This window comes from Odontesthes bonariensis, chromosome 16 (assembly GCF_027942865.1).
Source record: "Odontesthes bonariensis isolate fOdoBon6 chromosome 16, fOdoBon6.hap1, whole genome shotgun sequence".
NCBI classification, from domain to species: Eukaryota; Metazoa; Chordata; class Actinopteri; order Atheriniformes; family Atherinopsidae; genus Odontesthes; species Odontesthes bonariensis.
In genome coordinates this window covers 13,833,012-13,860,289 of record NC_134521.1, presented here as the reverse complement: position 1 = coordinate 13,860,289, position 27,278 = coordinate 13,833,012, and the positions used below count along the sequence as shown (strand labels likewise).

At 39.4% G+C, this 27,278-nt stretch overlaps 1 protein-coding gene across 2 annotated transcripts; it reads right to left on the bottom strand.

Annotated features, from left to right (window-relative positions):
• Positions 1–3,313: 3,313 nt before the first annotated feature.
• On the bottom strand, positions 3,314–20,685 carry LOC142401065 (uncharacterized). Of its 2 annotated transcripts, XM_075486303.1 has the most exons (5): positions 20,445–20,685; positions 20,241–20,382; positions 15,794–19,167; positions 8,777–8,851; positions 3,314–4,615 (listed from the first exon to the last, which is right to left on the bottom strand). In XM_075486303.1, the coding sequence occupies exons 3-5, from the start codon at positions 19,045–19,047 to the stop codon at positions 4,396–4,398; spliced, it is 3,549 nt and encodes a 1,182-aa protein (XP_075342418.1). In that variant the 5' UTR covers positions 19,048–19,167; positions 20,241–20,382; positions 20,445–20,685; the 3' UTR covers positions 3,314–4,395. The 2 variants fall into 2 exon arrangements, with proteins under 2 accessions (XP_075342418.1, XP_075342419.1); XM_075486304.1 differs by lacking the exon at positions 20,241–20,382.
• Between the last annotated feature and the right edge of the window lie 6,593 nt (positions 20,686–27,278).

Below are 27,278 nucleotides of genomic sequence, written 5' to 3'. Positions count from 1 at the left end.
TGGATATAGAAGAAAATAGACTGAATATCAATCAAATAAGCTGATGTAAACAGACACGTAAATAATGATGAACAACAAACTCCTGCATGCTCTTAAAACTTGTCATAGCTACACAGACATTCTTGGCACCAATCAGCTGTTTATCCACTTATCTAATGACTCTTCAGTCCACATTAGCATGCTGTCCTCTACATTCTCTCGAGCCAGTGAGCCTCCTCCTGTTCATCACAATCTTCAGTGTTGAGAGGCTTGTCTCAATGATAACTTGAGTCATTGAACTATTGATGAAACAACTTTATTCCATTCTTTGTATACACAATCTCATTCACGTTGACTTAACTCAATAACCGTGACCATTGGGCTCTTGCTTACCTGTCTGAACAACGCTTTTTGTCCCAGATTTCTCAATTTGGCTGGACAGCCATATCTTAGAAGTATATGTCAGTGGTTCTTCAAACTTCTCTTTTTTGAGAATCCTGCTGTGCTTTTTGGCAAAGATTTTACTCCATCATTCCCCAGATTTGTGCCTTGACGTCATCTCTCGTGGACAGCTCTCTCAACCGCAGCTTTATTTTCACATGCAGACATCAGCTGTGAGCTCAGAGAAGTGTTGCCTTTCTTTAACTACGTTAGGTTAATTCACTAAAACGTAGATGAACAATTGACATGCTGAAGAATTTTTGAAGGGCTGCTGAAAGTTTGTATGAAAGTAACTTTTTAAGATGAGTTTGAAAAATAATAAAGTGTGTAAAACTCGTGTGTCACAAAGCTTTCGGTACTGTAGATTCATTAACTTCTTAAACCTGCTTGTAAATCCGAGGTAGGGACTTTTGGATTGCCTTAAGCTCAATATTCTTTACCAGACTCTCATTTAATGCATCCCTCTGTCTTTTTTGGATGCACAGGTACTGCAGTGTACACTACAGCTTGCTTGAGCCAGGGAGCTGGAAACTGCCAATGGCTTTTTTATGCTGGGACTCCTGGAAGCCTCTGGACCTCAACCCGACAGACGAGTGAACCAAAATAATGAACTGAGAGTGGCTGACGGATGTAGAGAGCTGCAGACATAGGTTATACTTTTCAGCTGTGTGGGATGCACTAGTATTAATGTAACCTAACTGCGCATGGAATCATTTGAGTTTTGGAAATCAATAACATCTTTACAGGAGTCCTTCAGCTGACAGATTTATTTACATACATACATTTATTTATATGTTCAAATAAAAGCTTTAGCACTTCATTTGTACCTCAGATTTATTCATTGTTTTTTTTTATTTTTTTATATATTATATATTTATTAACATTTATTTTGTGCAAATGTGTGTGACATTCAGAGAGAGTGCAAACAATGAAGCTAACAACACAAGTATTGGAGATCATAAAATGTCCAAAGATATAGTTTCTTCTATGAAAACCTTTTATTTAAATAAAATTTATTCATAGACATTGAATGGAATGTAAATGCAAAAATGGATGATAGAATCAAATCAAATCAAATCAAATTTATTTGTATAGCACATTTCATGTACAAACAGTTCAAAGTGCTTTACATAAAATAAAAGCATTGCAGCAGGGAGTGCAAGAAGCATTAAAAATACATAAAATAATATAAAGAGAAACAAATAAAATAATTTAAATGAATTTAAAATCAGGCAACAGTCTAGATAAGAACAGGACTTCTCTCCAACCCTTAAAAGTCCCACAATTCCTTTGGGCTTTTCTTCTTCTTCAGATGTTGATTTCTTATTTTCCTGATCAGTCTTTGGACTTTATTCCTTATCTAACCCCCATTTCAGTATCCTAGCCCAATTTTGAAGACTTCTTGCCTTTTCCAGTGGTGATCCTTATTTATTTTGTCATCTGTTGCTTGTTGAGTTGAACCCTTTAGGGGAATACAAACATCCACTGATGTTTTGTATGGTGGAGTTGAAAAACATTCACCCTAATGTCAACACTCTCTGACTCACAGGAGTCCAGTCTGTGTTCATAAAGGCATCTTTCCATCTCCCCTCAGTCTCCCATTTTTACATTTCACGCTTGTCCACCTGCAATTCACTTGTGGAGGAGAAAAACAGACATTTGTGGTCACTGAAGTCAATTTAGGACAGTGCAAAGGGGAGCTTCAGACTTCTGAGGTCATATATGGCCAAAAATGGCTACAGAATGATTTATCAAAGGGTTTTCCAAAAATCTGCTTCATATCTGGATGGGAGTTTTTCAAATTTTAATTGGCAGAATGTCAAAAAGTTTTTTTTTTTAGACGAGACCCAGGTGATCATATCTTAAGTTGTAACAAGTCTACAGTTTCTGCAGAGCTACTTATTTTCTTGTGGATGCGTTTTATGAAGCTAAACAAAGCCATTAATTCTCAAAGCCATAAATGTTGATGTGTAGATGCCATTTTGTGTTCCCCGCTTGCTATGAGGGCCTTTTGTATGCATGGACCCTGCATTCTAACTTCAGGATGGGTTTCTATGCTCAAACTGTGGGATCAGCCTGTAAAATCAAATTTGTAGTTAATTTTGGAAAATGACTTGTCAAACTATTTAATCATCAAACACTTTCCCTCTGAAAGATATTCTCCATATGCAAGGTATAAAAGTGTAAACTGTAGTCTGGTCTGTTTTTGCTTTGCTTTATGGACTCGTTTGTCTTCGGTCCTGGGGCTAGGAACTGGCTGTTACTGCAGTAGAATTTAGAATCAACACTTTTCAGTATTACCTGATCCTTTTAGCTGATAACTGTAGAGCTATGAAGCTGGAGCCTATCCCAGCTGTCATTGAGCGAGAGGCAAGGTTGAATATAAATATATTGAACATTTTATCGTATGAACTTAATGAGTCATCTTTCCTGTTTCATTTTCTTTTCTTTTTGCTTTTGTTGAATTTTGTTTGACATAAAACATTGTGGCCTTCAGCGGCACACATTTGTATTATCAGATGCGCTGTATTGAAATAGAGGCTCTGCTCTTTGTTTTTCTTGTTGTTGGTAATGACATTGTTCCACGGGGTTCTTCACTGGCACCCCATACACATCAATATTATCAGTAAACATCTCTCATAAACAATTGATTTTAACTGTTATGCTGATGACACCCAGCTTCAGGTTCAGCTACTGAAATTATTGTCTTGTTTTAGAGACACAAAGGCCTGGATGGTTGGGAAGTTTCGTTTAAATATCTGCAAAATCAAGGTCATTTTCTATTTAATCTATTTTGGTCTATGGCACTAATAGTCCTCCATAAATTTAATGATTTATTGCAACAAGGCTCCTTGTTAAATGAACAACGAGGCTTGAAATCCATGAAAAAAAGATCACTTACATCAGTTTAATGTACCTTGGTAGCAGAGATGTAATATTCTGCTATAATAGACTTTAAAAACTCTAATAAGCCCATATTTCCCTCTTGTGCCATTGGTTCAGGTTCATTTTCACTTGGTAATATTTCTTCTTGAAGGTATTTTAATTAAAGGGTAAGCAGCTTATTACAAACTCGAAATCACAACCTTTGCTTAGCTTGCTAGCTCAGATCAACTGTGCACATGTATGCGTTTCTTACTTATAAGCTTTCATTCAAAATACTCAATAATTCATTTCCGTGCATTGATGATTGATGAAAATTTCAGTGAAACTGTCCACAGGGGCTATTTTCATCTTGCTGTTCTTTCCTTTTTATGACAGAGTTCATGGGTGAGTGTATGTGCACATGACCATTCTGGCTGTGACTCATGCTTCAGTGCAGCCTTTTGTCATGTCATTGTTTTACTAAGAAACCTCTTATGAGGTACAGATTGTTTGGGGATTTGGAGACCATCAGCACAATTGGCAAAGGCACAATGGATATTTCTCCATTTTCTGCACTCATATGGCCAGATAGCAGTTGTGAAAAGGTTTGGATGCTGAGTGTTTTAGAAATTAGAATTGCACAGTACTGAGGACAAATAACAAGCAACCAACAGCCAACAAATGAAAAGGTGTTGTGTACTGAACATTTATTTTTAGTGGAGGCAGGTTATAGGACAGATGAAGAGGAAATATAAATCAACTGCATTAATCATAACAGTGCAATGAAAACAAAACCATATCTGTAAAAATTGGATAAAGTCTTATGTGGTTACCCATACAGTGAAAGCAGGCATGTTGAGAACAAAATAGCATTTAAAAGTTAATCAAAGACGTCCTTAAACATACATGATGCTAGCTTAAAATGACAAAGATCAGGGACAAATTTTTGTACAAAATCCCACATAAGCTTTAACAGTGTGCAGGAGAGTGAAATCCTACTGGATAAGAAGCCTATTTGGAACATTCTATGGGAATAATAAGAATCTATTGCAAAGGACTCTTGTTGTAGCATTGGCTTATAGTTACAGCACACAGGTGTCATTAGGAGATCTACACTTGCTGAATTTTCCTCGGAAGCCACTTGAGCAGGGTCTTGCCAAACTTTTTGCTTTTCAGTTTTGTCTTTGTTAAGTTCTTAATCATGACATTTCTGAGCAGGCTGAAGTTTAACGGCCGGGCCAGATGTGTAGAGAAACTGTTGTTGCCACCTGCTGAGCGATTCAGAACATCCAAAAAGCGTCTTTCCTGTTGTCTGAAGTCATACTCAACACTGAATAGACAAGACATGCAGCCAACAATGACGAAATGTCCCCGAAACACAGTTGTAAAACATGAAATCTATCAACTTTAGCTCTCTCCAAAGTTGCAAACGAAAGCTTAAAGTGTCAGTTCTACATTTCCAGCTCCTTTCTTTCTCAAGTGCAAAAAAATGTTCATGCCACAGATCATTGTAACCTGTGCTGTAACAGTACACTTTGCTTTGTGTGGTACTCCTCATGTGGGAAGCTCTGTGCTGTCAGACTTCAAAGTGACTGATTGGTTTGGGCAGGAAAACACAACAGGGAATGCTTTTTTTTCCCCCTATTTCTCCTTTTCTTTAGGCACTCATGTCTTATTTGAATACCCTTATCTTCCACTTGGTCTATCAGGACCAGATGTCACACGCAGCTTTCAGAACATGAACCTGTGTAAGGTCTTTTTGACATACAAAAGCACTTTTAAAACTAACTAGATCAAAGGGAATGTTTTGATTTTTTTATGACAGGCAGTTTTAGGTTTTGCTTTGTACATTATGAAGCTTTTTAAAAAAATAATTTTTCGAAAATATGATGAGAATACTTTTAGATTTCTCAGCTTTACTTAACCTCTTTTCCTCTCACGATATTTCTGGGACAATTTTAGGGTTTTTGCTTTGTTTTTTTTTTCTATTGCCTTCACCTGATGCAACTTTTCAGCAACTGAATGCAAACCAAGACAGGGACGTTTTTTTGGAAACCAAGCAGTATTACATGATAAGTCCCAGAACAATGGGCCTCATGCAAGAACATTTTCGTATTTTTATTCAAAATTTCTCTTACTTTTTTTCGTACGAAGGCGTCGTACGAACACGCCACGTCAGATTCAACAAACGCTTTTAAAGGGATAGTTCGCCTCTTTTGACATGAAGCTGTATGACATCCCATATTAGCAATATCATTTATGAACATTGACTTACCCCCCGCTGCGTCCTGTGAGCCGAGTTCCAGCTGAGTTTTGGCGTCCACGAAGGTAATCCGGCTAGTTGGCTGGGGCTAGAAAAATAAAGCGTCTTGCTTCTCAAAACAATATGCGTTCAAAAGAGTAATACATTTGCATCACAAAATCGTTCTCCAGGAAAAAGTCAGACCTCACATCGCTTGGCGCTATTTTTGCCTCCCTTGATATCAATGCGTCAAGCCACCTAGCGATAGCTGCACCTGTTATGGTGTTTGCTGCTCGGATGCAGGGGACTGCTCGGTCTGCACAGTTTACATTGGACGCATTGATATCAAGGGAGGCAAAAATAGTGCCAAGCGATGTGAGGTCTGACTTTTTCATCGAGAACGATTTTGTGATGCAAATGTATTACTCTTTTGAACGCATATTGTTTTGAGAAGCAAGACGCTTTATTTTTCTAGCCCTAGCCAACTAGCCGGACTAGCTTCATGGACGCCAAAACTCAGCTGGGACTCCGCTCACAGGACGCAGCAGGGGGTAAGAAAATGTTCATAAATTATATTGCTAATATGGGATGTCATACAGCTTCATGTCAAAAGAGGCGAACTATCCCTTTAACTTCGGAAAAAAGTGTGTAAACGACCTGCGTAAATGATGAATCCCACTCGTGCGTATTTACTATCCACGTGCACGAGGATAGTAGATTTGCATACTCCACGCCCTAAATTATACCATATCAGGCTGTGCTTCCTCTCTCCTGTGTTGAGTAATGAGAATGGCATCAAGGCGCAAAAAGAACAACTTTACGGGCTCTGAGATTGAAGTTCTGCTTTCAGAGATCCAAAAAAGGAAAATCTGTCATTTTTAGCAGTGTCAGCAGTGGAATTACGGGACCTACTAAAGCGAAGAAATGGGAAGCAATTAGGAGTGCTGGTAATTTCGTAATATGAAAATAGCTCTTAAAAAAAACGTCTCGCCATGGGCAGGCGCTCGATGACTGCAACTAAAGCCGTGCAATCAGTTGTTGCCTCATCATGATGGCTCTTTGATGGGGTGGTCCATGAGGGGGGTCTTCTAGCACCACACCTTTTGGTCGGCCTGGTTCAGGTTGTAGGAGACCCTCGTTCATGGCAATATTGTGCAAATCTGGTGTGCCTTCTCTGGGCTATAGTGCAGTTTGGCCCCCGCTGTATCAAGACACACCCACCTGGCCTTCAGCTCAGTGCGCTCCACGACAGCACGGGTGCTTTGATGCGTATATGTGTCTCGTGCTCCAATTATGATTGGCTGTCCAGCCACGGGATGAAAGTCCCTCATTTGTACTTGTTGGACAGCGGTGTATGGGAATTTGATGTACCATAGGTGATAAACTGATGAGAGCTTTGAAGACCAAGGGGAGCGCACGACTCACAGAGGAACAGAGGACTGGGACACACACGATCTGTCTCCAATCTCCCTCTGAAAGGTTCCAGTGGCCAAAAATCCAAGGGTGGTGAGGACGTGGACGTGTGGTAGAATTGGGTTTGATCGGCGTGTTTCTCTCTGGAGTTGTGGCTCGAGCAAGTTTTATATTTGCAGCAGCACAGTCCTTGGCAGTCTTAATCGCGATGTCAGCCATTCGTCTGTCTCCACATGGATATCTACACGGTCTCTTCAAGAGCCTGACGCGCTAAGGCATCCAAAAGTAGCAAGTCAGCCGCTGGTTCGTGTTATATACAGAGTCAGCTTAACCTTCAATTAATGCATAATTTAAATCAAACAGAATAATGTCAGCATAATTATGGGGTATAATGTATATATTTATTTATGTTTGCTTCAAAGTAATTAAATATACAATCCATTAGTCAAGCAAACTTGATTGGAATAACAGCGGACAATTTTACGAATTTCCTACAACAGGTCTGGATCACTCGTAAATTCTGTTCGTACCTGAAAGAAAACGTAAAATACGAAAAGATTGGTGAATGCGCAAATTCTCTTAAATCACTCGTACGCACGACTTAAGAACAAATCTGTGCGTACGAACGGTTCTTGCATGAGGCCCAATGAGTATGAGTCTTAGAAGCTGAGAAGCTTTCTTTAATTACATGAAACTTAGTTGTCCCTTTATTAAGATGTGCAACACAAGTTTAACTATCATCAAATTTGACTTGTTGAAGGGGAAGAATTTAACTTATATCCAATGATTTGCAGCAGAGCATGTAAAATGTCAAAATAAGACATGTCTCAATTGTAAGATTACAGGTGAAAATGCTTTCCTCTTGCACCACGCCTCATCTGCCAGAGGATTCTGTTTTCAGAAAATGAAATTCCATCATTAGGAAGTGTTTTGTAATGCTTTGAAGGTCTTTGTTCAGTTGACACTATTAAAAGATTAATCAACAAATCAAAAATAGGTTTGAAACTTTCATTCTTAAACTTTTTGATAACTTCACAAATGTAGATGTATTGTGTTTGGATTGTTGCCTCAGAGCCAAAAGCAGACTTGTATTATGTAGCACATCTAACTTCTCAATTATTTCTTAGCTAACATATGATAGAGTTAATAGCATCATACAAAAATAGGAAATCACAATAATAAATATTTTTTTTAAAATAATATTGTTATTAATGAAGTAAAATAACAATGGATGATAAAAGTTTCAAACCAAATTTTGATTTAATTTATTACAATTATGTTAAGTGAACAAAGGACTGCAAAATCTTACATTGATCTGAAGTGACTTAAGCAGCGATTGTTTTAAGTCATTCTTAAAGGTTACTTGGGCCGAACTTCTTGTCTTCTTCTTTTCTTTCTGAATTTCCAGAGAAGAAAATGCTTGTGTACTCTGAGCAAGAGCCAAATGAGCCGGACAGAGTACAGTTTCATTTGGTAAGATGCCTTTACTGCAAGCCAATTTATTTTCAGTGGAGGGAGATGACCTGGCAGGCAGAGAACTGGCAACTGAAATGGCCAATGAACTGAATCATAATTTGAAATGTCTGCCAGATTCTGTAAATGAAATCCATACGTTGAAGACATATGCTCACTATTCTGCAGGCATGCAATATAATTTCTTCTCTCTCTTAATTTTCTTTCGTTTGACTTTAGCAAATCAAGGCTTTCCATAATCCACACAAAAGAGTAACACAAAGCAATGTTACTTTTAATACTTCTTATGTTTGATATTACGGAAAAGCTGCCTATTACTTGTCAGTGCAACTCATAATACAGCCAGTTTCATCATTATCTCACCTGTACACAATACAGGCAGTCTTCTGGAAGGTTGAGCAGTTTTTCCGATCCTGTCCAGTTTTGCAGCACTGTCGCCTACAATAAACAAAACAAATATTAGAAAATACCTTCCAAAACTCTCATCCTCCTAGATTTACGGTTTAATTATATTTCCACTCATCCTCTCTGTCTGACATTCATTCAGAGCCTTGTTGGTAGTAATAAGCTGTCTAGCATGCATTATAGACCTGCTTATTAGGAGTCGGTTTTACTGAAAATGACCTCAGAGGCAGTCACAACTTATTAACACACAGCAGCAGATGAGAATGATTGACAAAGACACATTGCCAGGAGGCTGTCTTAATTCTTGTTATTTGTCCCAGAAGAGTTACGTGGCTAAATAAATTTATCTGAGACGAGCCCCCCTAAATTGCAGAAGTAGGTTTCTGTCACACTCAGACGCACGATCACAAACCTGTCTGCAAGCTTGTAACAGCGTTCCAGCCTTAAATCATCGTGCCAAGAACCTTTTATTCCTGAGCATTTGTAACTTAATTGTCTGGTTACCTGAAAACTAATTTTTGTGGAACTTGTTACATCCGAAGGTGCATAATGACTTTCACAAATCAAATATTGTTTAGCTTACTAAATTTATAGTAATCATTTGTGGAAACGAGTTCAATATAATAAGAAAGTCAAAGTTTACAGCTGAGACTTCGCAGCAACCAAGGTCTAGTTCCCACATGGGCGAAGTATGGTATTAGAAATGATCATGATTATATTATTTTCATAAAATCTTTATGAAATACAATAATAAAGATTTCATGAAATCTTTATTATTGTACATTTGTTATTATAAGATATAAGTCAGCTCTACTGGTCTGTCTGGGTAGCCTACACATCTATGGTAAATTATTTAATAACCAACTTTAGTGTGGAAACGTTTTTTTCATTTAATAAATGGTGATTTATAAATTCATAAAATTGTGGAAATAATCATCCGCATTGCCACATTCATTGGACAATAATGCTGTAATTATTTAGAAGCCCATTAGATTCGCGCGGCTTGTGAGAATTAAAATAGTGATTTATAAGATAAGCATGCATTGTCATCGAAAGGGTGACTGATCTGAAACACCACATTCGTTGGACAATAATTATTAATACCTAATAATTTGTTATTCAGAAGCCAGTTTGATTCGTGGTTTGTGAGAATATTTTTGGAATCCTGATCACATAATTTCCGCAGTAGCTGGGGCGTGTACAATTGCTTCCCTGGTTTATCTATTTTTTAGAGCGAGTGCGCGAAAATGTACAGATGGCTAGTTGGCATGTGTGTCATTGATCTGCGCGGATAGTAATCGCTCTGCATACAGAGCTGCAAGTGGCTTTGATGGGTTAACATTCCATACCCTCACCTCGTTCACAGCTGGCACATTTAGTTGGTCTACGCCAGCACTAATCGCCCGGCATACCAACACCTACCTCTAGTCAGGTGAGAGTGGTTTCGATGGCTTGGATGGCTAGACTATATATGAACACATGTTCACTAAATATTGGCCATGTTTATTTTGCAGTTATTCATAGGATATAAACATTAAACATTAAAACACACACAAGCGCACAAAAGACGCTTAAGAGAACTGCGAGTTGCTTGGAAATTGGAAGAGGAGATGCAAAACTGCCAACAAACGTTGTGTGAAAATAAACCACATGCACACATTTGTTGGACAATAATGCTGTAGCGGTAGCCTAATCATTTAGAAGCCCGTTTGGCGGTTTGTGAGAATTAAAATAGTGATTTAGGCTATAAGATAAGCATCCGCATTGCCATCAAAAGGGTGACTGATCTGAAACCACCACATTCGTTAGACAATAGGCCTAATTATTAATAATAATTCGTTATTTAGAAGCCCGTTTGCGAGATGGGACGTGGTTGATACACGTGAACACAAATTCACTAAATATGTGTTTATTTTACAGTTATTCGTAGGCCTATATATTCTGCTTAAATTGTATTTTATTTGAAATATTACTGTCATACAATTATGTTTGGACGAATAGTAAATTGTTGTTTAGGTTGAGTACAAGGGCAATTGCCCTAAGATGGGACGTGGCCTTTGGTTTTTTTTATGCCCCTACCTGCTCTGCATCCAACAGGCTAATTCGATAAAGTGAATATAAAAGGAATATGAAAGGAAAACAGCACCATATCAATCAAAATCAACACTTTATTTATCCCAAGTAAGGAAAGAAAAGGCACAAAGTGTAGGGAGCCCTAGGCTGTACAGGCACACACACACAAACACACACACACACACACACACACACGGCTACTCCACCTCTACGTTGCTTTACATTTAGGCCCAACTATAGCCTTGAAAGACGGTCAATTTTGTATTGCATTTGGTAGGCCTATTGCATGATATATGCCTACACCAAGAAAATAATCCCTACAGTAAGTAGGCCTATTCATTATAGCGATCAGGAGATTCAGTAGGCAACAGCCAACGGTGAAGATACAGTTGCGACGAGAATGTGAGGGGGGAAATGCATTAATGCCATGTCAGATAAGCAACTTATAGCTTAAAAAAAAATAAAAAATCTATTATTTCCTTCATAGCTGCAAAATGTAGGTGAAGGCAATTCCATATTTGTGTCAGGTGTGTTAGGATGCAAATGGTTTCACACCTTCTAAGCCATCCCCCCACCCTCCGCCCCCGCCCCTATGACAATGGCTTTAAAAGCACCCTTGGTCAAAGAATTACTTCATTCATTCGACAATGGTTTCCTGCGTAGTGTGCGACTCTGCAGTAACGAGAAGACAACAGACACTGGTGTGTCACCTGTGCTCTGGGTGGCAACACAGGCTGTGTAATACCGATAAGTGTTTCATTCTGTTGTTCTGCTGTGGTGGGATCAGGGTTGTAAATTAACATCACATGAAGTGTTGGCTTAAAGTCAAAGCATGTATGCACTGTATTAATTGTTTTTATTTTCTTCACGCTAAAGGTGTATCGCAAGACCTCTACAGACAGATGCAGAGATCAAACGTACAGTGGACCTGCGCCCCATGCCGTGACATGAACGCCACAGACCGATCCTCTGTCATCGAAGACCAACCCCCCGCATCCATGCCTTCGCCAGTCCCATCCCGGACAGGGAACAACGAGTCCATAGAGGACTCCCTACAAGAAACGGTTGTGGAAGACACAGTGTTGGACGACCATCCAGTGGCGCCAACTTACGAAGTTGTCGAGTGTGGGACAAAGAGAGGACGTCCGCAGCTGATAGACAACTTCGGCTACCATTTTGGTGTTCACCATACTAGATCCAGCTCCGTAACCTGGAGATGTACTGCCCGTCCAAACGGCGCAGCATGCAGAGCCAAAGTGTTGCAGCGTGATGGTGTGTTTGAAGCAGGCCAATACCTGCACAACCATGGACCCAATCCCGGTGCTGCCACAGCGGCCAAAGTCGCAGACCGCGTGAAGGCGGAGGCGACGAGAGACTTGTTCAAGTCGGCAGCGGTCATCGTTCAAGAGGTGTTGCTCAATGAAGTCCAGGAGGGTGTGCATTCTCCTGCACTCTCCAAGCCGCTGCACTTGGCAAGGGCAGCGAATCGCCGTCAGCAGAGGACGAGACTGTCTGTATTTTGCACTGGAAACATTTCTTAACTTAAAGGCGATGTAAACAATTTGTACTTTGGCACTCTTGCTGGAATAGCCTACAACCACTTTTTACCTTTGCTGATGACTGTTCACACGCTATTTTATTGCCTGTACAGCCTATGGCTCCCTACACTTTGTGCCTTTTCTTTCCTTACTTGGGATAAATAAAGTGTTGATTTTGATTGATATGGTGCTGTTTTCCTTTCATATTCCTTTTATATTCACTTTATCGAATTAGCCTGTTGGTTGCAGAGCAGGTAGGGGCATAAAAAAAACCAAAGGCCACGTCCCATCTTAGGGCAATTGCCCTTGTACTCAACCTAAACAACAATTTACTATTCGTCCAAACATAATTGTATGACAGTAATATTTCAAATAAAATACAATTTAAGCAGAATATATAGGCCTACGAATAACTGTAAAATAAACACATATTTAGTGAATTTGTGTTCACGTGTATCAACCACGTCCCATCTCGCAAACGGGCTTCTAAATAACGAATTATTATTAATAATTAGGCCTATTGTCTAACGAATGTGGTGGTTTCAGATCAGTCACCCTTTTGATGGCAATGCGGATGCTTATCTTATAGCCTAAATCACTATTTTAATTCTCACAAACCGCCAAACGGGCTTCTAAATGATTAGGCTACCGCTACAGCATTATTGTCCAACAAATGTGTGCATGTGGTTTATTTTCACACAACGTTTGTTGGCAGTTTTGCATCTCCTCTTCCAATTTCCAAGCAACTCGCAGTTCTCTTAAGCGTCTTTCGTGCGCTTGTGTGTGTTTTAATGTTTAATGTTTATATCCTATGAATAACTGCAAAATAAACATGGCCAATATTTAGTGAACATGTGTTCATATATAGTCTAGCCATCCAAGCCATCGAAACCACTCTCACCTGACTAGAGGTAGGTGTTGGTATGCCGGGCGATTAGTGCTGGCGTAGACCAACTAAATGTGCCAGCTGTGAACGAGGCGAGGGTATGGAATGTTAACCCATCAAAGCCACTTGCAGCTCTGTATGCAGAGCGATTACTATCCGCGCAGATCAATGACACACATGCCAACCAGCCATCTGTACATTTTCGCGCGCTCTCTCTAAAAATAGATAAACCAGGGAAGCAATTGTACACGCCCCAGCTACTGCGGAAATTATGTGATCAGGATTCCAAAAATATTCTCACAAACCACGAATCAAACTGGCTTCTGAATAACAAATTATTAGGTATTAATAATTATTGTCCAACGAATGTGGTGTTTCAGATCAGTCACCCTTTCGATGACAATGCATGCTTATCTTATAAATCACTATTTTAATTCTCACAAGCCGCGCGAATCTAACGGGCTTCTAAATAATTACAGCATTATTGTCCAATGAATGTGGCAATGCGGATGATTATTTCCACAATTTTATGAATTTATAAATCACCATTTATTAAATAAAAAAAACGTTTCCACACTAAAGTTGGTTATTAAATAATTTACCATAGATATGTAGGCTACCCAGACAGACCAATAGAGCTGACTTATATCTTATAATAACAAATGTACAATAATAAAGATTTCAGCTGCTCAGGTAGCCTGGCCTAAACGACTGCTCCCTGTGGCCTAAACGACTCCTCTGTCGGCCTAAACGACTGCGGCCTAAACGCCAATGGCCTAAACGACCTGTATCCTTAATAAGTATGTCACACAACCCCACTTCCAAAAACCCAAACTATCCTTTTAAAAACAATAAATGCATTCAGGTGCAAAACGGAAACAGATGGGAATGCTTAACATTGGATCTCTGATGTAAATTATTCACAACCAACACAGTAACCTATAGTTTCTTCACTAAACTATAGAGTCATTCATTCATGTACTAAATTGAACAAATACACACACAAAAGAAAGTTTTTTGAAAAATGATGCAGTTCACCAGGGATTTTCAAAGCTACCAAGTGGTTTCAATAAATGTTAGAAATTACTCACTGCACCCACAAATCATCATTGCAGGATTTCTCTTTATGTGATGTACCACATTCTAACATCTGTTTTTGTATTTTACTTGATATAATATATCCAGTGTTGGGAGTAACGGCGTTTAAGTATAACGGCGTTACTAACGGCGTTATTTTTCCAGTAACGGAGTAATCTAATTAATTACTTTCCCCATCGTTACAACGCCGTTATCGTTACTGAGAATATAAAGTGGCGTGTTACTACAATTTGGTTGTAGGCTTTAGGCTACACATCAGCTGCATGCTGCCTGGAGAGAGCAGGGGTGGGGATGATGACACCGTTGCAAATGCGATGATGATTGGCTGTGTGGGCGGATCATGCCCTGCTCACGCTGTCTCACTGCACGCGCTGACGACTACTAAACACACAGGAGACAGCGACAATGGCGACGAGCAAAAAAAAAAGTAAATAAAAAATGGCGACGAGCCAGGGAAGTTCAAAGGTAATGCTTTCTAACTGGAAGTACCGGCACTACTTCTCACCTGTGGAGATAAAAGGCAAGAATGTGTATGTAACATGCACGCTATGCCCAGGGAAAAAAACTTTATCCACGTCTGCCTCAAGTAACTCAAATCTAATGAAGCACCTTACATCAACCCATGCGAATATGAAGCACTTGTTGCTTCTGCAGCTGCTAACCCAACCCCAAGCCCAAATGCTGCTAGCGTGAGCCCCAGCGAAGGAGACGGAGCCACTCGAAAATAAACAACACTCCATTTTTCGGCTCAGAATTTATTTATTCATTTATTTCTATGCATCATATGGCAGGCTGCAATCTATTGAGTTTAAATAAATACCGAATGTTCTAAATGACTGTATTTAGTGTTTTTATATCTTCTATATAGGGAGTATAGGGAAATATTCACTGAGTCTGGTCCATTTTTTTTTTTTCCTTTAGCACAAGTTTCTTGTGTTTACCTTGAATGAATTAAATCAGTTAATATAAACATATTTGATGTTAAAGATGTTATAGAACGTAACAGCGTTATAGAACACAAAAAATAATGCCAAAGTTACTTTGCAGAGTAACCAATTACTTTTACAATGTGGTAACTGAGTTACTAACTCAATTACTTTTTGGGAGCAGTACCTAGTAACTATAACTAATTACTTTTTAAAAGTAACTTGACCAACACTGAATATATCTATAGTTAAAAGTCATATTTCACAATGAAAGTTTGATATGTGTAAATCAATGTTTAACTCTCAGTTAAATTATACGTTATGCGTTTAACATGCATCATGGGATAGTTCTGCTGCAGTACCTAGTAACACAAGTCGATTCTGCAATATTTTATTTGACCAAAACAAACTAAAATGAGCTGCTACACACACACACACACACATATACGATTACCTGCCGGTGGGAGTGCAGCACGTCTCTAGGTCATGGATAATGTCAAGTAGAGTGGTGATCCGGCCCTTGTTGGCTGCCAGGCTGGCCTCCACCGCCTCAAGCCTCTGCTGCAGGGCTGATTTGCAGTACTGTGTGGAAGGCGGCAGGAACAAGGCTGCATCCACTGGGTGGGAGTGAGCCAGACTCGTGTCCTCTGGGCACAACTGAGTGGGAGCAGGGTTAAACTTTGAAACCGGTTCGCTGATTGCCTCCTCCTTACTGGACTGGAGGCAGGGACTGGATGCCAAGCGCAAAGTTGACGATGGCATTATGGAATTATGTTCAGGACCCATTTGGGCACAGAGCTCCCCTTCACTGTTGAATGGTGCTGGCATAGTGACAGATTGTTCTGGACTTGTGTGTGCTTGTGTTAGTAATGTAGTATCAAAACCAGAGTTTTGGCAGGCTGACGATTGGGTGATGGCTTTTACCTTTGTGTCTTTTGGTGAGATAATGGCTTTACAGTTAGTTTGTGGGGTGACTAAGGATGATGAGTAATTGGGATGTGCCTGTTTATTTGTATTGGATGTATTGGATTTAAACTTACTATTAGCATCCCTGGCTGAGTCACCTAAGGAAAACTGTTGTGTGTTTGAATCTTTGTGCTGGGATGGTTTTACTGTTAGGCTTGTTGCACAGTGTCCCTCATGGTCTGTTCCTGTGCATCCTTGATAATGGGCAAGCTTTTGTTGTTCTGTGTTCAGACAACCCTGCAGAGAAGAGCTATTTGACTTAATTAGGTACATGTAACTCTGAGGTCTAGTGACCTGTAAGAGATTAGTATTTTCCTGGTGTTTGGACTCATGCAAGACTAACTCACTGAGTAGATTACCACTGAATTTGTTTATATCAGAATACAATTTCTCATAGGGATTAATGGTTTGTTTATGGTTACGGCTGCTAGCATCAATGCCTCTGTCATGACTTTCTGATACGTTTTGTGGCCCAGACAACATGAGCAGAGTAGTTGATTTGCTTTCCTGACTAGGAATGGCACCCCAAACATCAGGCTCATTACTTTCTTGAGTGCTGATGTCTGTTGCTTGTGTGTGATGAGCTTCGCTTGTGTTAGTGGCTTCATTACAGCTAAGTTCTTTTGACTGAAGCAAAGTTGGGCTTGATTCCAAGACATTACTTTGTTTTTCTGTGCGTGGAGATGGTAATAAGTCAGCGGAGGCTTTAGGTTTTCTAAAATCAAATGCGATGGTCCTGCGTGTTATATTTTTGCATGAAGTGCCATTACATTGTGTATTTGTGGAGCAGAGAACTTCTCTTGTAGGAAACTTTGCTCTTGAGTCGATGGGTTTAAATGCGCTAGATGTTGTGCATAGAGATGATGCAGAAACATGAAGTGCAGGTTCAGAGTTCGATGGGTTAGTTTGAGTTAAGTTGATTCGTGCATCCACAGACTTAAGTTTAGTGCTCACTGACATCATTTGATCTGAAATAGCTTTATGATTTAAAGTGCTGACAAGTGAATATGGTGAAGTGTTGTGTGGTGGATTAGCAAAAGTAGGTGAGCTTACCACAGTGTCAGTAATTTTACTTGGTGATGTGCTGACATGGCTTGACGTGGGCTCCTCTTGGGATTTATGAGGATAAAGTGATGGGCTTGCAGATGTAAGATGTACAGATGGTTCTGATTTGTCAGTGTGGTCAATTATGTCTGTTGACAGTGATAATACTGGGTATTTAGGGTGCACTTTGGGGCTGTTAGTTGCTTTTGTTCCTTTGCTTATCTGAGCTTTTTGTATTGAGTTCAAGGTTTTTAGTTGCGCGTTAACATTAGCAGCATTGCTGTTAATGGACCCGGCTTTCGGTTTTAAAGTGGTCTTTGATTTGTGTACGTCTGTAGTGGATGTGTTTCCAGCTCCCATGGCCACAGTATACATATAAGAAGATGGACTCAGGGTATTCTCAGGTGTAGCATGCACAGAAACGCATACATTTTGAGATACACCATCTTGGTTTAAGTTGTGGTGAGTTGTCTCAAAGAGCTGAGGGTAAATTTGTGAAAGTGAGTTGTTTGATTTGGTAGCTGCGGTCATTTCAGGAATCAAACTGAGACTTGTTGGGAAGTTCATCTTAGTGTTCTGTGGAAATTTAGCGAAACATTTAACATCCTGTCTGCTTTCAGTCATGGCTTTTGTGACAGTGATGGTCTTGTGCAGGATGGTTGTAGGTTGGATGGATGTTGCATCACTGGCAGCCTGTCCATTTGACAAATTTGCCAGATTGCATCCGGAATGCATTGGGCCTGCAGGGTGTGCTGTTTGTCCATTTCTTAGCTCATTAAGATGTAATATTTGTGGATTAAGTGTAACTTGTGTCCTTTTGTCAGTGTTTAAGATGCTCTGAGAAGCTTGCTGGTTTGATTTGAGATCTTTTTCAATGTGGGGCACCTGGAGATGGCTATTAGTAGAGACTGCGGTGAATGGTTGCTGTAATGGTTTCTCTGCAAGGTATGAATAAGGAGTAGGACTGTTCTCCTTGGCAGCTCTGGAAATTATAGACTGCCTCCCACCGCAATGCTTGCATATTTTCCATGATATAGCAAAAGGTCGGGCAGTGGATAATGGCAGCATCTTCCCAGGCTGATCTGCATAATGATTGTGTAGGTCACTTCCATGAGAGACAACTCCCTTTACAGGCTCTGTCTCATCGTTAACTACACTAATTCCGCCGATCGCCTCTGAATCAACCACACTGCCATTGGTGTAACGAGGACCAGATTTCAATTTAGGCCTGCCACTGGTTACAGTCCCAGCAATGAGTGAATTGCTTTTGATTGCCCTGGCATAGCAATAAGTCCCACCACTGTTCCTCTGACAGCAGGCCACATCCTTCGAGGCATCACCTCCACATGCTTTGAAAGTCACTTCCTTTTTGATCTTGGATTTCCCAGTTTTCTGCTTTAAAATAGCCTTTTTCTCGTTGTCACTCCTTGTTAGCGGTAGTATTTCCTTTGCTTTCTTGGTAATATATCCATTGGATGTTTGAGTAATGTTGTCTGAGAGGGTGTCAGGTAGCTCAGTAGGTGGTCTGCTAATCCCCGGGGACGTCTGAACGCCAACGCTGCACTGAAGTCCCCACGTCTGTAACAGAGCTCCTCCGCTTCTGTCTCCTCCTGTTGTCTTCCAAGCATGCACCCCAACCAAGGCAGGGATGCCTAAAACTGGAACCGGAGTGGTCAGGTCAGCCGCTCGTCTCCCCATGCCTTGCCTGACCAACTCAGAGGTCAGATAATTCAAGAGATTGGCAGTGTTTCCACACCATTACATCAGTCAAGAAGCAAGAGAGGAAGAGGTTTACAGAAAGAGGCGTTTGGAATGGTGCTGTGAAGGAAATCCATAAGTAAGCAAGATTAGCGAAAACAATGCAAACTGTTCGAACTGAAACAAGAAACTGCTTTAGTACTGCAGTGATTATGGATAGCTAGCTATCAGAAATCAGTTGCAAATTTGAGATAAGACAAAAAATCCTGCTCGAACTTTCCAACTTTCCTAACACAGAGACTCGATGGGAAATATGAATGACAGTCCGTTAAGGCTGATAAAGAAAAGGCTGGAGCTGTGAAAGCAATTGTTTTACATCATATTAGCATTGCACGCATTCTGAAAATAACTGCTAGTTGTTAACAGGACACAGAATACTTTATTTGTGGACTAAAATTTTTATTTCTTGAAGTGGATTCTCTCCTTCACACTCAGATCACATTAAAAACAGCCCTAATATCTAATGATGCTACTGTAAGGACTTTATCACTTTTATCATTAATTGTGCATTTAAGTGGAACACCCTTCAACAAAAGGGTCAGATTCCATGTTGGTGTGTGGTTGTGTGTGTGTCCATTACATCCTTGAATTCCCACGGGCCAGTTTTCCCATTTGTGCAGGAGGTCATTTTAATGATTTACGCAACAACAGTTCATCAGTCAACAACATGGAAGTACATAGTGGATTTTGGCATTCAGGCCTGCATTTCAGCGCTATACAGTAAAACACCCAGCCAGAATGAATGTGTGCATCCTCTAACGAGCACCAATTTAAGACAAATAATACAAACAAATTCTGACAAGCCTCCCTTTCTTCCTCTTCTTCTTTCTTAACAGTTTCTATTCAAGGATGTCAGAATTGCGTTTAGTCATCTATACCTGAAGGGAACAATTATTCTGGTTGTTGTGCCATCTGATGTTAATTTAGCTAAGTGACCTATGTCAGTTGTCGCTATCTAACAATAAGTGACAACTGTCTGCCCTGTTACTATACCATTAAAGTTTCCTTATGGAGTATAACAAAATATGATCTTGAGTCTTGATAAGCCACACACTTCTTTTTCTTTGATTATTACATTTAAAAGAAAAAAATGTCTCTATCTTTTTAAATTATATTTTGTTTATCAGGCATACCTGAGTGTTTTTATATTCCGGCAGCAAGATACCCCAAATGTCAAAAGACCAAAAGTCCTCAGGGTCTGGAGTGACTTTGTCCTCTTTGTTCAATTCCTGGGTTGCAGATTCCAAACTCAGAAAAGTCTGCAAGCAGTCAGCCCTGAAAAGCAATGTTGCATCGTAAACCCTCCTATTCACTGCTCAAAGTCTAAAGTGATCTACCTTATATTGATCAGGCTGTATCCTCAATGCATCCACTTCTCCTCCTGTTTTGGTCCTGCATGCTCATTCCATTATCAGAAAACAGCAGTTTGCTGTAGTGCGGTGCCCTCCAAAACACTCTGTCCTACTCTGTGTGGTCTTTTCTACCTCTTCCTTTCCTCACTCTCCGTTTCTCTAACCTCTCCTGTTTTCCACTGTCCTCCGTCCCAACATGCATGCGTCCTGATCTACTGCTGGGTGGAGAGAGAACAAGGGAGAGAAAAAAAGAGGTAGGGGAGAGGAAGTGACTTGCATCAGTGGGGTAGGGACTGTCTGTAAATTACCATGCAAGTTAAAAATGCAGAATTGGCACCAATGAAATAAATGGAAATCGAGACACAGTTGATGCAATTTGACAAAAAAAAGAAAAAGAACAAAAATAAATCATTTGAATGAATCTCAAAATCCTGATTTTGTGTGCTGTACTTTTAAACATGAATACAAAAAGTTTCTCATAGTTCTCACTGCTATTAAGAAATACACATTTCACACAGTTAAGTCAACGTTGGTCCTGCTGATATGAAATCTATGTTATGACTGTTACAATACTTCTGAAGTTAGTTTACTATGTTCAGTCAGGAATAGCAACAGACTTACTGCATTTTATACATTTGATAAGTGCTACATTTCTCGGACTAACTTTCAATAGTCCATCACACATCAAATTTTACGGGGTTGCTCGTAGCATCGTCCTTGAGCAAGCAAATTGTGATGTCAGCAGAGCGCCACACATTTTTACCAAAACTTAAGGCAAGCTTAATCCACCAACACAATCTCACGAATTATTGTGTTTTATCAGGAGAAAGGAGGTGTTGCTGGGTGGTGTTAAACTTCTGATCTTCAAGCAAGAGATTGTTGGTTGAAATCATGTCCTGCTCAGTTTTTTCCTTTACTTTTCTTCTTTTACCGAATCTTCCTCTTCACTCCCTTTTGGCTAGCATTAGGAACAAAACTATATGGATAAGAATTATTGAATTAGAATCCAAATTAATGTACACAATTAGGGTTTAGATGTCAGAAATACAAGCCAGTGATTAGGAAACAACAGGGTGTCCCAAGACTGCTTAGTAATACTCACTGGTTTTGGTTCCATGTACTAAAACAATGCAACTCGACACAAAACGACTGCCTTCAAAGCACTGTCACAATTTTTCAGCCTGGATTGTGAAAGTACAATGATTTAGACGTGTGGGCAAATCTCTTTATTTCACAGTTTCTACTGAGACTGGGCTGGGTTTGCTGCAGTCTTCATCCTAAACAGAATAGCTCACTAATCTAAAAAAAAAAATGACACTGCTACACTTCAGGAAAAATACAAGAGGGATTTGTACAGGAGGTACCTGACTATTACACAAAACTGTCTACACCTTTCTGATGTTTTCTTCTAACATATAATAATCCAGAGTTATGATGGGTTATACAAATGTCTGTAGAGGTAAGCTGTTTGCAACACTCCAAAAGTAGCACCTGGTGACAGACATATTGTGACAAAATCTTTAGAAAGGTCAGGAATGAATAAAAAATTAGCTTTAAAATCCATATGAGAATATATTCCAGAATAATATATATAATATATATGTTCCAGAAAGGTGTATATAAAAGTCATCTTTCACAACTGCAACATTGCATTAATGTAAATAGACAATGAAATAGTCACAGACCCCAAAAAAAATAAATGAGAGTTATTTTAGAAAAGGCCACTGCGTAAAAGGAATTCCTTTCGGTTTTTTTTTTATTTCAATTTGATGCTGATATTTCACAATTACTATATTGCTTTCCAGCTACTTTCTCCAGCTTTTAGAATAAACATGCTTCCAAGTTGAGCCCAGCAACACACAGCCCCACTGCCAAAAGAGGGGAAGAAGAGAGATAATAGTAAAAAAAACAGTACCTCAGGATTACTTGACAGAAAACCTGGTGTTATAATTTAATCTTATGTGGTGAGAAAGTACAAATGCTATACCTAACATTTCCAGAATCCACTCAAAAAGCAGAAAGTTTACAAAACTGCACAGTACAGAAATGATCAGTCATCAAACTTACTGTTGCTGCTATTAAATCTGTGGGTTGACTGATTTTGCTGCGTTCACTAGATTGCTCTCAGGTACCATCACTGCACCCCAGGGGAACATGAGGCTGACTTCTTGAATAAAGAGACCCCATAGCTGCTTGGTGATTACAAAACGTTATATCAGTGTAAGGCCTACAGTGAATGCTTTTACTGTTACTGTAAGAGGTTTTTTTTCTCATTTATTACTATCGATCATAACATTTTACTCATGTTTGGACATTGATTTAATATTCTGTATTTCATTATTAACTGTCAGTTCATTTTCCTTAATGTTAACTTATTCAGCCTTTTGTCTTCCACGAAGACTGATCTATTATAGCTGAAGTTACCATGGTAACAGTAGACTGATAACATATGAGTGGTCCATCTGGAGCCGAGATCAGATAACAGTTTGATGATGGAACACAGGTAGATGCAGACCAGGTCACACCTGCATACCCACAACTGTAAGCGTGTTCACAGACCACCAGCTTTACGTTTTGCAAATGTACCATAATGTAAGAATAGTAAAACCAAGTTTTTTTTCCCAATCCTGCATGTTTTACATGAACATTTGTGAAAAGTAGGGCATCTGCACGAGCTATGCAGGCAAACCAGAGTCATTCATTTTTTGATTTCATGCATCTTTTTTGTTAAAACCTGGTACATCCTTTTCCCCTTCAGGGCAACTCAACTTCATGCAGTTTGGTCGTACTTTCTTGAATGTTATGATAATGTTGCCTCAAGCTGTGATGTGCTTTATGATCCCTTCCAGAGTCACAGAAGGCTTTAAACACCTGTTTTCATAGAGACAGACTTTGATGTGGAAAAAAACCCTCAGCTTTAGCTGTAAGTGAAATTGGCATCAAATAAGTTGAAAAGTAATATTTTCTTTCTTTCTGCAGAGGCAAGACGACGCGCTCCAGTCACTAAACTTCTATGTTTAATCACTAAATATTTGATAGGTTCCTCGAGAAAAGTTTCACCATATAGTTGATTTGGGTTGCAATATCTAATGCATTATGCTTTGTAAGGAATGCAGGCTCACACACTCATCCAGCACTTTGAATGACAGTTTAGGATCGCCTTCTCTCAACGAGAGAAGAATGCACATATTGTTTTTTATTGTAAATACAATGTTAGATAAATGACCTTCTTACATTTCAAGCCTTCTGTCATATCACACCAGCCTTCGCACACCAGATTTCTTAAATGTTTTCCGACGATGCACTCGGAGCTGCGTAAAACTGCTCTCTCCTTCTATGCTTGTTATGTATGGAATGAGCTTCAACCATGTTGAAGGAAACTTGTTGCTATTTTATATAGTTTTAAAACCAGAAGAAATATATACTTGTTGTATAGACCTGTTTTTTTTTAATTATTCTTATTTTTATTTTACTACCTTGATCAAATTTATTGTATGTTCAAAATTGTCTTACATGAAATTTTAAAGTTGAAATTTTGTTTTTGGCCAGGAGTCCTTTGAGAAAGAGATCATCTTTTCCAACAGGAAAATAAATAAATAAACAAATAAATAAATAGATAGCACTGAAGTACTGAACTTACAGAGTGGGTAAATAGATTTACTGAAAAGTTGTGCGAAACACTTTTGCATAATAGAAAATATTTTCATGGTTTCACATTTAGTCTAACTTCAGTTGCAATTTGTAGTCAGATTGATTGAGGTCAGCATTTGATAAAACTGTAAGATGAAATACAAGAGCTGAATATTTGAGTAGGATTTCATTTATGTATACACAGCTGCAATATGAAAAGTAGCCACTAAGGGGCAGATGAGCATCAGCAGTGTCTCTGTCCTTCATGCTGACAGTAAATTTCACCAGTAATAACTGCTAATCTGCTAAGATTTTTTGTGCCAGTGTATTTGGGATAAATTGTCCTAGAATCAAAACATATGAAAGTTGAAATTTGTGAAATATTGTCGTTAAGGATGTAGCAAGTAAGACTGATAACATCTTTTACTATATGTGACAACTTACCTTGTGTGTGTTTGCCTTAAAGGGATATGCCACCCCAGGCCAAATTAAGTGTATTCCCGCATTCCCGAGACATAAATAAGTGTGTGGGAGCGTACGTTTTCCTGGCGACTCAGGCATTGTCCGAATCTCACAGCACTGACCACTGCTTGGTTGGGCGTAATACATACATGCTAGCGTCGCCAGCCTCGCCACTCGAAATATTTCGCCCAACGTGAATTAATTTACTTGATTTATCTTCTAATTACTGTGTGAGTGGTGTACTTTCACATCGAGTGCAAATGACTGTGTAAATCTACACAGAAGGTTTGCTTTGCTCATGTCGGTATGGGAACTAGTTTCCAGTGCGGAAAACACAGCCGAAGCACACTCCCCGCTACGTCATTGGGAACCCCCACCCCAGCTTTCTTCAAACAAACCAGCGTGAAGCAGCCGGGGGGGGGGTTCCCAATGATGTAGTGGGGAGTGTGCTTCGTGTGCTTCGGCTGTGTTTTCCGCACTGGAAACTAGTTCCCAAACCGACATGAGCAAAGCAAACCTTCTGTGTAGATTTACGCAGTCATTTGCACTCGATGTGAAAGTACACCACTCACACAGTAATTAGAAGGTAAATCAAGTAAATTAATTCATGTTGGGCGAAATATTTCGAGTGGTGACGCTGGCGACGCTAGCATGTATGTATTACGCGCAACCAAGCAGTGGTCAGTGCTGTGAGATTCGGACAATGCCTGGGTCGCCAGGACAACGCTTCCACACACTTATTTATGTATCGGGAATGCGGGGATACACTTAATTTGGCCTGGGGGTGGCATATCCCTTTAAGGCACACAAGGAGAAAGTATTGAATATGAAGAATATGGGACAGTTAGCAGTTTGTGTTTTCATCAGTAGGTCTCAGCACTGCAGGAAATATGACCGACACTGTTGGAAGGGAGGCGTTTGTTAAACATTACTCCATTCTACAGACAGATGGAGCCCGTGCTACAGATATCAACAGACAGCATTAGAAACAGAAATGTCTTTGTTCAAACAGAGGAGTTCTCATGTTACTCTGTATCAAGCCTTCTGTTACTGTCTTAAGTCTCTACGCAGCTGTTGCTGATCTATGCCTTTGTGGTCAAAATGCAATTCTAACCAGATTGATGTGCAGGAAACTGCTTTTACTTGGACAAAAGTCAAATAAATTACTGGAAGTGCTCTTTTAATGATCACACTTTTGCATTCAGATTTTAAGCTTATGTGAAGACAACAATAATGCAGTGGACTATATGTGGAATACAAAATGACCTCTCCCTTCACAGGAATAATGACCAAACTTCTGCAAACCCCGGTTTTCATGGTTTCTGTAAAAAAGAGAGACAAACTGGATTTTTCTTTTTCCATCACATGGACCGCTGCCAAGCAAAGAGCTTCCATTTGCCAAAAGACAAAAACAAACTGTTGCAACACACTGTTCAGTGTTTATGACTTGGATGTGTTCAACTATGGTGCTTAGGGCAAAAAGCAGAATCTTTCAGATCATTGGTGGTTACTGCCTGGATTTGTTTGACATTTTAATCCTTTCCCATACCCACTTCTAAAAAAGCATGCATGAACTCGTACAATGTTGTTGCAATTTTGGTGAGAAAAATTATCAGTTTAGTCATCAGTTTAGTAATCATTTTCAGGGCAGTGTATGTTAACCTCTTTCTCTCTGTACTGGATGTTGTTGTACTGGATTCTTTATTAGAAGACAACAAAGTGCATTTTTCAAAGGTTTGCAGGAATGACACATTCACTAAAGAGGCTCCTCAAGTTCTACGCAGACTAAAGCAAATGTAGCGTTTGTTATTCTTCATCACTGATGAAGCTAATTATGTAGATCTGCAGATCAGATTTTTTGAAGCAGTGTCAACTCTTTGTCATGAAACTCCTACTTACATTATATGACATGTTATAAATCTCACACTGCCTGTTATCTATAACATGATTAATTGTGTTTTAGAATACTACAGCACATCTTATCCACAGAGCAAAATGTTGTTCAGTTTGCTGGAAGGTTTCTAAGAAACTCTACGACTTAAAGGGTGAAATAATGCCATAAAGGCTTATCAAGGCTCCCTCCATCTTTCATCTTGTTCTTTAGAAATCCTTCCAGCAGCTTCTTTACCATTTTGTAAACATGTTAATTTGCTGCCACAATCATGCCATGTGATCTACTGATTAAAATGTCAACGTATCCCTTTGCTGATCCGTTACCAACTATGCCTTTGTGCTCAAAATGCAATTCTAACCAGATGATGTGCAGGAAACTGCTTTTACTTGGACAAAAGTCAAATAAATTACTGGAAGTGCTCTTTTAATGATCACACTTTTGCATTCAGATTTTAAGCTTATGTGAAGACAACAATATAACAGTGGACTATATGTGGAATACAAAATGACCTCTCCCTTCACAGGAATAATGACCAAACTTCTGCAAACCCCGGTTTTCATGGTTTCTGTAAAAAAAAGAGACAAACTGGATTTTTCTTTTTCCATCACATGGACCGCTGCCAAGCAAAGAGCTTCCATTTGCCAAAAGACAAAAACAGACTGTTGCAACACACTGTTCAGTGTTTATGACTTGGATGTTTTCAACTATGGTGCTTAGGGCAAAAAGCAGAATCTTTCAGATCATTGGTGGTTACTGCCTGGATTTGTTTGACATTTTAATCCTTTCCCATACCCACTTCTAAAAAAGCATGCATGAACTCGTACAATGTTGTT